The following is a 12,154-nucleotide window of genomic DNA, read 5'->3' as shown; positions in this document are numbered from 1 at the left end:
GAGTGGCTTTCTATTTCCTTCTCCAGCTCATTTTACAGATGAGAAAATGAGACAAGCAGAGTCAAGTGACTTGCCCAGGGTTACACAATTTGTAGGTCTGAGGCCAGATTTGAACTCAGGAAGATGAGTTTTCCTGACTTCAGGCCAAGCACTCTATCCACTATGCCATCTAGTAAGCACCTACTAAGTGTCAATATATAAATACAAGAATGAAAAAGGTCTTGCCTTCAAATAGCCTGCTTTCTACAGAGTAAATGGCACCTGGGCTGAGCCTTGAAAGGAAGGCTTACAACAGCTGGGATGAGAAAGGAATGTCCAAACAAATGGAGATGGAATATTAAATTCAGGGAATAACCAGTAATCCATCTTGGTTTCGAGATAGAGGACATACGGAGGAATATCGTGAAATGAAGTTGGAAAGATCATTAAGGACCAAATTGAAGGTGGCTTTAAATAGTAAGCTAAAGAGTATATGTAGTTGTTGTTTTTTAAAAAAAAAACGTTATCTTCAGTCTTAGAATCAATACTGTATATTGGTTCTAAGGCAGAAGAGTAGTTAAGGCTAGGCAGTGGGTGGGGGTTAAGTGACTTGCCCAGGGTCACATAGTTAGGAAGTGTCTGAGGCCATATTTATACCTATGACCTCCTGTGTCTAGGCCTGGCTCTTGATCCACTGAACCACCTACCTGCCCTGGGATATGTTTTATCACAGAAGTAATGGGGAGCCACTGAAGGTTTTTGTGTAGGAAAGTAATACAGTCAGACCTGTGGCTCAAGCGAATTGTTTATCCTGCTATGTAAAAAAAAATGATTAAAGAGAGAAAGAATAGAGATGGAGGGGCCAATTCAGAAGAAAGGCATGATAAGGGCTTAAACTAGAGGCAACATTGTAAATTGAGAGAAGAAGAAAAAAGAACAGAGGTAAGAAATATTGTAAAAGTAGAATCAATAGGCCATGGCAGAGAATGGGATTTAAGAACAAGAAAGAATAGCTCAAAAGTGACTGGGATTTTAAACCTAGGACTGGGAAATGGTGGTGCCATTAGGAAAAAGGAGGAAGTTTGAGGGGTGGGAAAGAGCAGGTTTTTTGAGAGAAGATGATGGGTTCAATTTTGTCCATACTAAATGTGAGTTGGCATCAGAACACAGAAGTGGAAAAATCCAAAAGGCAATTAGAAAAATGGGCCCAGAGTTCATGGAAGAGGTGTAGCTTACACATAGCACATTGATTTGGGAATCATCTGGATAGAAGTGATCAATGAATCCATGAAAGTGGATGATTCTACCAAGGGAAAAGGTATAGAGCAAGTTTTTTATTTACCTCTATTGATTCCGTAACAGAACTACCCAGTGGCTACTCCTCCCTCAGACACCCTCACTTTCAGTAGCTCATCTTGCTTTTCAATTTATTAAGATTAAAGCCATCTGAAAAACTCCTGTAATCTCTCTCCTAGCCACCTCAAAATCTCTCTACAATCTCATCTAACCTCTCTCCTCCTTGCCAAGATTAATTCCTTCCCCTACATGGCTTTGACCCCATTCTCCAGACTCCATTGACATCTTGCTCCATCAATTATGCTCTTTTTCTTAAATCTTTAACCCATGTCCCTTTGAGGCCCATGAAGTTGTTTTTTAAATATATTTTAAAACTTTGTTTCAATATAATTTATTTACTTCATAATCCTGTATATTTTATATTATGCATTTAAAAACATTAATCTGAAAAGGGACATATATATGTATGTATACATACATATATATATATATATACACACACACATATATATATCATACTGACAAAGGAATATGTGATATTTAAAAAATAAGCTTTTGTCTTAACCACTCCTTCACTGGTTCCTTACCTTATACCTAATCTTCTCTGTTCTTAATTAAGGAAAAAATATATGTCTTTCTTCAATCCTGCTGCTTCTTCATATTATTATCTAATCTTGCTTTCATTTAATTGCCAAACTCCTATAAAAGAGTGAGCTATACTTATTGCCTCCACATCTTTACCATCCTTTCATCCCTGAATTCCTTGTAATCTGACTTTTGTCCTCTACTTTTTTATTGAAACCACATTCAGTTTTTTCTGCTATCAGTCTGTCTTCCTTTTCACTCATTTTTCTGATGCCTTAACCCTGTCATCATCCTCCAAATCCCACGTGGACATCCCTAGGTTTTTCTGACCCTGCGCTGGCCTAATTCTCCTACGATTGTGATTATTCCTCATCATTATTCTTTCTCAGCTGATTCCTCTTCTCTTGAATTGCTAGCCTTTTCTAGGTTCTGTTTTTGGCACCTTCTGCTTCATATTTTGTCTCCCAAGGTGACTTCATCCACTCCTGTGCCTTCAACCATCACCTCTATATGGAGAAATCCCAAATTTCTACCATGGACTGAATCTCACTGAGGTGCTCCTGTTCAGCACTTCCAAGGGTTTTTGAACATCTCTACCTAGATGACCCATCTATACCTCAAATTCAGTCTTTCACAAAATTAATCATCTTCCTTTTCCTTGAGGCTTCTCCCGTGGTCCCATGGTTAATAACATCACTATCTTCCTTGTCACTCAGGCTAAAAATATCAATCATCTTTGTTCCCTCTCTCAGTTTCTACATATAGTTATGACATCCAGTTCATTCTTCTTTTGCAAAGTATTTCATGTGTCCTCTCTTTTTCATTGCATTTGTCAACACCCTAGTTCAGGTTCTGACAATTTCACAGTTATTTTAAGTTCCTCCCAGGACTAATCTTTCCCCTTCTCCAATCCATTTTACATTTCGCCTCTAGGTTAATTTCTCTACAGTATAATTCTAGTCATAGTACCTCCTACAAAGTACCAATGGCTCCCCTTTCCCTATCAAATAAGGATTAAAATCCCTACCCTGGCACTTATAGACCTTATTCTACCTTATTCCCCTCTATGAACCCAGTATTAGAGGCAGGTAGGAATTTCAGTGGGTAGAGTGCTGGGCCTAGAATCCATAAAACATGACTTCAAATCTGGATGCAGATATTCCCTAGCTATGTGACCTTGGACAAGTCACTTAACTTCTGTTTAGCTCAGTTTCCTCAACTATAAAAGGAGATAATTATAATAGCACCTGCCTCACAAATGTGTATCAAATTAGATAATATTTGTAAAAAATCCTTGACATACATTTAATGTATACTTATTCTCTGCCCTTCACTCTATTCAAGAAAGCAGATTATTCACTATTTCCCAAAATACATTGTACATTCTCATTATGAATGCAATTCTCTCCCTAAACTTCCTACCTCTTGCCTCATCTCCAGTTGTCAGCTTCTAAATTATCCATCAATGTCTAACTCAAATGCCACCTCCTCTAAGAAGCTTACACTGATATCACTGGCCAAAAGCTAAACCTCTATATACTGAATACCTGTAATGATTTGTATTTCTTCAAGCACTTATCCAGGACCTCCTCACGTTACAGCTGTTTGTGCCCATGCCCTAATCCCATTGTTTAACTGTGAGCTCCTTGAGGGGCAAAGATTGTGTTGCCTTTATCTTTCTACACCCTACAATGACTTATACATATTAGCTATTAAATATGTATTTGCTGAATGAATGCAAAATGAACCAAGAGGCACTGATGCTCAGTGGGTTTAGGAAGAAACTGGTTGGCTACCATGCAGTGTCCCTCAGGACAGGGCACAGAGAGAACTAGGGAGCGACTGTTGCCCATTTTTCTCCTGTTCCTCTAGAAATTGCACCCATTAGTCCAGAGACCACATTTACTCAGATTTATTATGCAGAATTACTCATCCTTTGATCCCATATCCACTTCCTACAAGGGAGGACCCTATCAATAATGAATATTATTAGGTGATATTTTCAACTTTAAAAGGGAACAAGTCACCCCCAAAGTCAGTTTGAATTTTTAATTTGGTAAATATCAACAAAAATAATTAGTAGCTAACATTTATATAATGCCTACTATATGCCAGGCACTGTGCTAAAAGCATTATGTGGGCATGTGTGTACATGTGTGTAATGTTGTGTGTACATTGTATGTGTACACATGTTATATGTGTATACATTATAGCTATAACTAACAGCATATATAGATATATTATACTATGTATATAAGAACATGTGTGCACCTGTATGTAGTGTTGTGTGTGCATTATGTGTATATGTATGTCTATGTTGTGTGCATATGCATTACATCTATAACCATCTATAGGTATATATGTTGTGATGTGTGTATAAGAACATGTGTGTGCATGTATGTGGTGTTATATGTGCATTGTGTATATGTGTACATCTATGTTATATGTGTATTTGCATTCTAGCTATAACTATCAGTATATATATATACACATAGATATATTACATTGCATATGTATATAAGAACATGTGTGTATGTGTACATGCATATGGTGATATGTGTGCACTGTGTATATGTGTACATTTAAGTTATATCTATGGTGCATATATATACATTATATCTATAACTATCAGTATGTATATATACATATATATATTACATTGTATATGTATATAAGAATGCATGTGCATGTAGTGTCATGTGTGTATTGTGTGTGTACATCTGAGTATATGTGTATAATATCTATAACTATTAGCATATATACATACATAGATATATAGCATTCTATATGTATATGAGCATTGTGTATATTGTGTACATGCATGTAGTGTCATGTGTGCATTGTATGTATACATTATATTTATAACTATGTGTGTAGGTATATACATACATAGATATATATTATATATGTATATAAGAGCATATGTGTTGTACATGCATGTGGTATTGTATGTATCTGTGCATTGTAAGGATAGGATTTTATGCAAAGGAGATGGAACCAAAGGAGGAGAAATCAGTTACTGACAGTTACTGACAGTTGAGACCAACAGAGGATTCTGGGGGGATTTCTCCCAGGAGGAGAAGGAAGAGGGGTCTTCAGGCAAAGGGCTAAAGGAAGAGTGAGGAGGCAGACAACCCAGCTCTGATTGGTCCAGGGGCCTTGCTGAGGATCTTTCTTTTGGAAACCGAAACCCTGATTCCCTGATCATAGCCATTTCATCACAACTCATGCTTCAAGACTACAACCATCTAGTTAGCTAAGATTTTGGACTCATTGAAGTAGAAGGGAAATGTGGGGGGGGGGAGAAGCTTAGGAGTAGAAACCATTAAGGTTCCTACCTAAGTGTTGAATCCCATAAGAATAGAAAAGAGGGTACCCCAAAATCCCTCTGCCTTTCACCCCTTTCCCTTCTACTTCTATTTTCTATTTCTATCCTTTCCTACAATTGTAAACTTTGACTGAAAAGGGTCTCTCAGCAAGGATGGACAATGGGTGAAGGAGACTAAGAGATTGCTCCCAATGGAGTCCAAAATCTTAGTTGACTAGATGGTTGTAGTCTTGAAGGATGAGTTGTGATGAAATGGCCCAAAAGAAAGATCCTCAGGAAGCCCTCTGGACTGGATCAGAGCTGGGTTGTCCACCTCCTCACTCCTCCTATGCCTCCTCCCGAAGACCCCTCTTCCTTCTCCTCCTGGGAGAAATTCCCCCAGAATCCTCTGCTGGTCTCAACTGTCAGTAACTGTTAGCAACTGACTTCTCCTTTGGTTCCATTTCCTTTGCATAAAATCCCATCCTTACATCATCTATGTTATGTGTATATACATTATATCTATAACAGCATATATACATACATAGAAACATTGTATATGTATATAAGAGCAGTATGTATGTATGTAGAGGCATGTAGTGCTATATATGCATTATATATGTACATCTGTATTGTGTGTATGCACATATCTTTAACTATCAGTGTGTATATATATACATACACGGATATATATCATTGTGTATATATTAGATATATACACATCTATATTGTATGTATATGTACATTATGTGTGTACATATACACACACATAAATATATACATGTGTGAGTGTATGTTTATATATTTATGTCCATCTGTATTTATATATATAAATATGTAAAATCTCACTTCAGCCTCACAATAATGCCAGGAGATAGGTGCTATTATTATCTTCGTTTTACAGGTGAGGAAACTGAGGCAAACAGGGGTAAGTGACTTGCCCAGTGTCATGTAGCTAATATATTAGCTCTTAAGCTGATCTTTAACTCTTGTCTTTCTGACTCCTGGTCTTGCTCCCTATCCACAGACCACCTAGAAAATGTATGCTATTATGAATACATTGGTGCCAATATTTAATGGATGTTAATATATTAAAAAAAAGTTCTTTAGGGTCCTCAAACATACAAAGGGGCTCTGCAACCACTACGGTCATATGACCATTAAGTTTCAGAAGTCTGATTTAGGTCACTTGTTCTTTACAATACATCACTTTGTTCTCAAGAGTCACTGAAGAAGCTGCTCATGCCTCCAAGTAAATAACTGTCTAATCTAAGTCTCCTGCCAATTACTACTCAAGCTTGCCTATTGTGTGTAATTCTATTAGTGGGGAAAAAAAACCCAGGATTGAATAAGCAGGAGAGATGTGAGTTCCCATCCTAGCAGTGGCATTTACTAGCTTTGGATCATAAACAAATTCATTAGTGTCTCTGTCGGGGTTTCCTCCACTAAATAATGGGAATAATAATACTCTGTATTGGTTCCAAGACAGAAGAGAGGTAAGGGCTAGGCAATGGAGAATAAGTGATTTGCCCAGGGTCACCCAGCTAGGAATATTGCACCGATTTTAAAGGGTCATTGTGAGGATTAGAAGGGTTTGAACTAGATTAAGAGTCTTAACCTGGGATCCATGGATTTTTTTAAAAAAATGTTTTGATAATTTTATTTCAATGTAATTAATTTCTTTTGTAATCCTATGTATTTCATTTTATACACTTAAAATATTATTTGCAAAAGTCCACAGGTTTAGGGTAAGCTAAGTAGCTCAGTGGATAGAGAGACAGGCTTAGAGATAGGAGATCCTGGGTTCAAATTTGACCTTGGATATTTCCTAGCTGTGTAACCCTGGACAAGTCACTTAACCCCAATTGTCTAGCCCTTTTCCACTCTTCTACCTTGGAAGAGATACTTAGTATTGATTCTAAAACAGAAAGCAAGAGTTTATTTTAAAAAAAAAAAAGAGCCCATAGATTTCACCAGGACTACCAAAGAGTCTATGATACAAAAAAGGTTAAGAATTCCCATACTAAGTGATTTCTAAAATCCCTCTCAGCTTTAAAATTATCTGAACTTATTAGAACTTTTAGGGATCTTCCATTTACACTGTGATCTTCTTAAAGGCGGAGACTATGATTTGACTTTTTTTTTTACATCCCCTGCACTTTACATAGTGCCTGGCATACAGCAGGTATTCAATAAATGTTTGTTAAGCAACTATTAAGGAGGAAAGAGCCAAGTAGTATTATCTATCAACCCATTTCACAGAATTTCAGATATACAAGTGTGTTCCATTTATTTATGTCTACCTACCTCCATTCGAAACGTTAAACTTGACTCCAAACTCTCCCCCTGGTCCTCCGGGGCAATGACTGGCAGTAAGAATGATTCCACCAGCTGCTTTGATCTTCCTGATAATACATGAAACAGCAGGTGTGGACAAGATGCCATTCTGGCCAATGATCAGCCGACCAATCTAAACCAACCAAAGAAAAATGAACAATTTGAATAAGTCCAGAGGTAACTGAACCATGAAGATTCACATTCAGTAGCCAGAAATCTTGGAGCAAAGGATTATTTAGGTGAGGGCCTACTGGAACCGAATCAAAAACCCAGAAAGTCAAAGGAAAGAACACCAACTCTGTAATCAGAAGACCTGGGTACAAACTCCGCTTTTTGATGCTTGCTATCAGTTGAATTTTATCTGTAAAATGAGAGATTTGGTACATGAAAGAGTATTCTAAATAACAAATAGTAGCACACATAGAAATCCAAATGATTGGAGTTTCATCTCATGCTGAGAAAACTGACAAAGATTGGGAATAAGCAGCATTGGACCACAGTGTTCGCTACAGAAAGAGAGGCACACCCTAAGACACTCTTGGAGATGTTGTGACTTTGGTCCATCCATTAAGGAAAGCAATTTGGAATCATGCCAGGAAAGTGACCTAAGGGTCCATATCCTTTTTTTTTAACTCTTACCTTCTGTCTTAGGATCAATACTCTGTATTGGTTCCAAGGTAGAAGAGAGGTAAGGGCTAGGCAATGGGGGTTAAGTGACTTGCCCAGGGACACCCAGCTAGGAAGTGTCTGAGGCCACATTTGAACCCAATACCTCCTGTCTCTAGGTCCGGCTAGCTACCCCCTTCATATTCTTCCCTACTTGCCCCATGTAGGGGTTTTTTTTCAGGTAGGTAGGTATTTATCTTACTCTCCCCAGTTAGGTCAAAGACCGAAAGAAGGTCCCATACATACCAAAATATTCATAGCACCACTTTTTATGGTAGTAAAGAAATGGGTGGGAGGAAGGGGCAGATTTCTATCCTTTGGTGAAGGGCTACACAAATTGTTGTACATGTATGTAACAGAATATACTGTACCATGAGAAGTAATGAATATGAGAAAGTTGGAAAGATCTGTATGAACTGATGAAGAATGATGTTAACAGAACCAGAAAAACAATGTATATGATGAATACAACAATGCAAATGAAAAGGGGAACCCCCACACACAATATTGTATAATTATGCAAAGTCTGGCCCTAGAGAAGAACTTACAAAATGCATTTCCCTGCAGAGGCAATAGACTATGGGTGTGGAATATTACCTGTACTGTCAGATTCAGCTAATGCATTGTTCGGCTTTACTGAACTACATTTTTTCCCTTTTGTGGGGAGAGAGTGAGACAGTAACAAGAGATGGGCTAGGAAAGAGAGAAATGTTTTAGAAAATGAAGACAATTTTTTAAAAATCAATAAAAAATGTTAATTAAATGGACTAGATGACCACCAAGATCCTTTCAATTAGATCCTTTGATCTCACACCTCAGCCATCTTTTTGCCTCTCATCCTATCACTTTCCTCTCTGGACTTGACATTTTAACTCCTTCCCACTAAATGCTAATTATACAAAAGACCATTAGAAATAGCAACTATGGAGTAAACCCATTATCCAAGTAAAACAGTAAACAGAAAATGTAGAAGTAATTTTAGACTTTAAAATATACTAGCAAATGCACAAGAGTGAACAAGCTCTGTAGCTTGAAGAAAGATGAAATCTTAACTCAAAACAAGACAGAAGGAATATTCTCAACCAGGGGAAATTCATCCTAGCAGTCTTTAGAATTTCAAATCAGTCCATAGATATGATGAGACTAGCTTCCCATGAATGTTTGCTATTTTCAAGTCTTTATCCTTTGCCTCCTTAGAATGCCCTCCATCCACATAGCTGCCTGAAGAAGCTCTGGAACAAACTCAGTAAATTCCTTACACAAATACGCTGCATTTTGTTCATCTCCTCCACCAACAAATAAATATGTTTCTCTCTGTATACACAGCAGTACATAAAACTCCCCAGGCTCAGCTGGAAGCCAAGCTACACTTCCATTGCTCCTAGAAAAGGTGAGTCAATCTAGACCTCCAGGGCTCCAATCATCTCATTGATTTTCCAATCTAAAAAGCTCTTCCTCGGCCGCCATTCCCCTCCATGTGTTGTCTACAGCTACTTTATACATAAATAAACTCCTTAAGAACAATATACACAGTAATTGAAACATTGCAGGATGATCAAATGTAATAGACTTTGCTACAAGCAGCAATGCAGTGATCCAGGACAATCCTGAGGGATTTATGAGAAAGAACACTATCCACATTCAGAGGAAGAACTGTGAGAGTAGAAATCCAGAAGAAAACATATGATCTGTCACTTATTTATATGACCATATGATTTGGGGTTTTGGTCTTATAAGGTTACTCTCTTACAAAAATGAATAATAATGAATTGATGAATAATGAATAATGAAAATGAATAATGAATGAAAAATAATATGGAAATAGATTTTGAGTGATAACACATGTATAACTCAGTGGAATTGCTTGTCAACTTTGGAAGAGGGGAGGGAGACAAGAAGAATCATGTAACCATGGGAAAAAAATTTTTCATTTAAATTTAATTTAATTTAAGAAAAAGAAAGAAAAGAAAAATAAATTAATAAATGTTCTCCTTAAAGGCAAGGGATTATTTTGAATTTTTTAGATTAGTTGGGTATGCCCAGCACCTAGCTGTGTTTAGGTTTAAATTTAAGTAAAAATTTAGTTTAAACCAGTGTTTAGTCCATAGAAAACCCTTAACTTTTTTTCATTCATTCAGGAAGAGGAGTCTTTCTCACTCTAGGCCCAGCACTCTATTCACCGAGCCACCTAGATGCCCCATGTACAATCATGGGGGACAGCCAGTGAAATGGTAGAGAAAACAGCAAGGCCAATATGGGCAAGCCATAGATTGGGTAAAGGCAAGTAATGTATAATGAGGCTTAAAAGGTCAGCTTCACCCTAGCAATTATGTTGATATGCAGCATTGCTGCACCCCCTGAAATGGACCTGTAAATACCATGCCCCAGAGGGGTTATGACACTCAACATTGGAACTCCTACTTGGGGCCATGATACCCCAACAAGTATGTATGTGAACACAAACTTTCTTAGACCACTACATTTAGCTGGACCCAAACTCTGACCATGTTTCACTCTGACCATCTCCCTGTTTTACCATTCCCTTTCCACCTTTGTTTTGGGAACAGAAATCAAATTTGTACTTCCATTGCTTCTAGAGGGGGCATGTCAATCATTTGCCCTATAACCCCATAGTGATCCCTGTATTTCCTCAAATCAAAATACCTTGCCCTAGTCACCATTCCCCATTATATATGTCTCCCCCTTTTAGGATGTAAGTTCCTCGAAGGAGTTTGTCTCTCTGTTATGTTTACATCTCTAAACTTAGCAGAGTGCCTGGCAAGTAGTAAGCACTTAAGTGACTTTTTAGCCATTGAGAGAGTCAGATTGTAAAGAGCTCTAAATGCCCAACAAAGGAGTCTATATTTGCTCCAGAGGTAATATACAGCCATTAAAATTTATTGAGTAGTGGAGAGTATCATGGTTAGGTTTGCACTTTAGGAAAACCACTTTGGTGGCTCTGTGGAGGATAGACTGGGTTGGGTTGAGATTTCAGGCAGAGAGACCAATTCGGCAATAATACAATATTCCCAAGACCTTGAACCAGGGTGATGATTATGGGAATGAAGAGAAGAGGCTGTCTGAGAGAGATATGGCAGAGTTAGAAACCATGAGACTTGGCAATTACCATCATGAGCCTAGACCTTCCTCCTACTTTGACCCCTTCCCTCTTTCCCACTAATGACTAGATTTCTAATACAGCACCATCACTTGTAGCCAATGCCTTTTAATACATATTTAAACTATCCCTAGAAGAACAACTACTCTACAACCAGAAATTCTGGATCAGGTTTCTGTTGCTGAATATCAGAGGCAAACAGTGACATGTGGTGATATTGTCCAGTCATCCTACACAATGCTCCCAAGAGCACAATGGGAGTGGCAAGCATATTTCTATAACTGAAAAACAGATATCTGGCAAAGATAAGAAAACAACCCTGTATCACAGTTTATGACTTGACATGTTTTGCTTTAAAGCAGAGATCAGCAGCCCCTGGTCCCTTGGTCAGACCTAGCCAAATGAGCTATGGCATTCAGTGGTCTTTTGCCCCATTCCTAAATGTTTGAGTCCATATAGGGGCAGAAAATCAGGTAAGATAAATGATAAAAGACCAGGGAGAAAAGGAAAGAGCACCGGGGGGGGGGGGGGGGGGAGGCCAAATAAACCAAACTTCATCAGATAGAAGATTGGCCTTTTAAAGAAAAAAAGATTGGGGGGGAGGGTGTAAATAGCTTGGTAGATAGAGAGTCAGTCCTGGAAATGGGAGGTCCTAGGTTCAAATCAGAACTCAAGACACTTCCTAGCTGTGTGACCCTAGGCAAGTCAATTTACCCCAACTGTCTAGCCCTTACAGCTTTTCTGTCTTGGAACCAATACTTAATATCAATTTAAAGACAAAAGATAAGGATTTACAAGAAAGAAAGAAAGAAAGAAAGAAAGAAAGAAAGAAAGAAAGAAAGAAAGAAAGAAAGAAAGAAAGAAAG

At 37.9% G+C, this 12,154-nt stretch overlaps 1 protein-coding gene across 1 annotated transcript in view; it reads right to left on the bottom strand.

The window, feature by feature from the left end:
* Nucleotides 1-12,154, bottom strand: part of PGM5 (phosphoglucomutase 5) — a 229,360-nt gene that overhangs the window by 187,795 nt on the left and 29,411 nt on the right. The window contains exon 2 of the mRNA XM_044659347.1: nt 7,475-7,637. Within this exon, the coding sequence (XP_044515282.1) occupies nt 7,475-7,637 (163 nt within the window). The remainder of the gene's footprint in view (nt 1-7,474; nt 7,638-12,154) is intronic.

Source organism: Gracilinanus agilis, chromosome 1 (genome assembly GCF_016433145.1).
Source record: "Gracilinanus agilis isolate LMUSP501 chromosome 1, AgileGrace, whole genome shotgun sequence".
Lineage (NCBI taxonomy): Eukaryota > Metazoa > Chordata > Mammalia > Didelphimorphia > Didelphidae > Gracilinanus > Gracilinanus agilis.
Note: the sequence above shows the minus strand (reverse complement) of the source record. Positions and strands in the feature narration are given on the sequence as shown.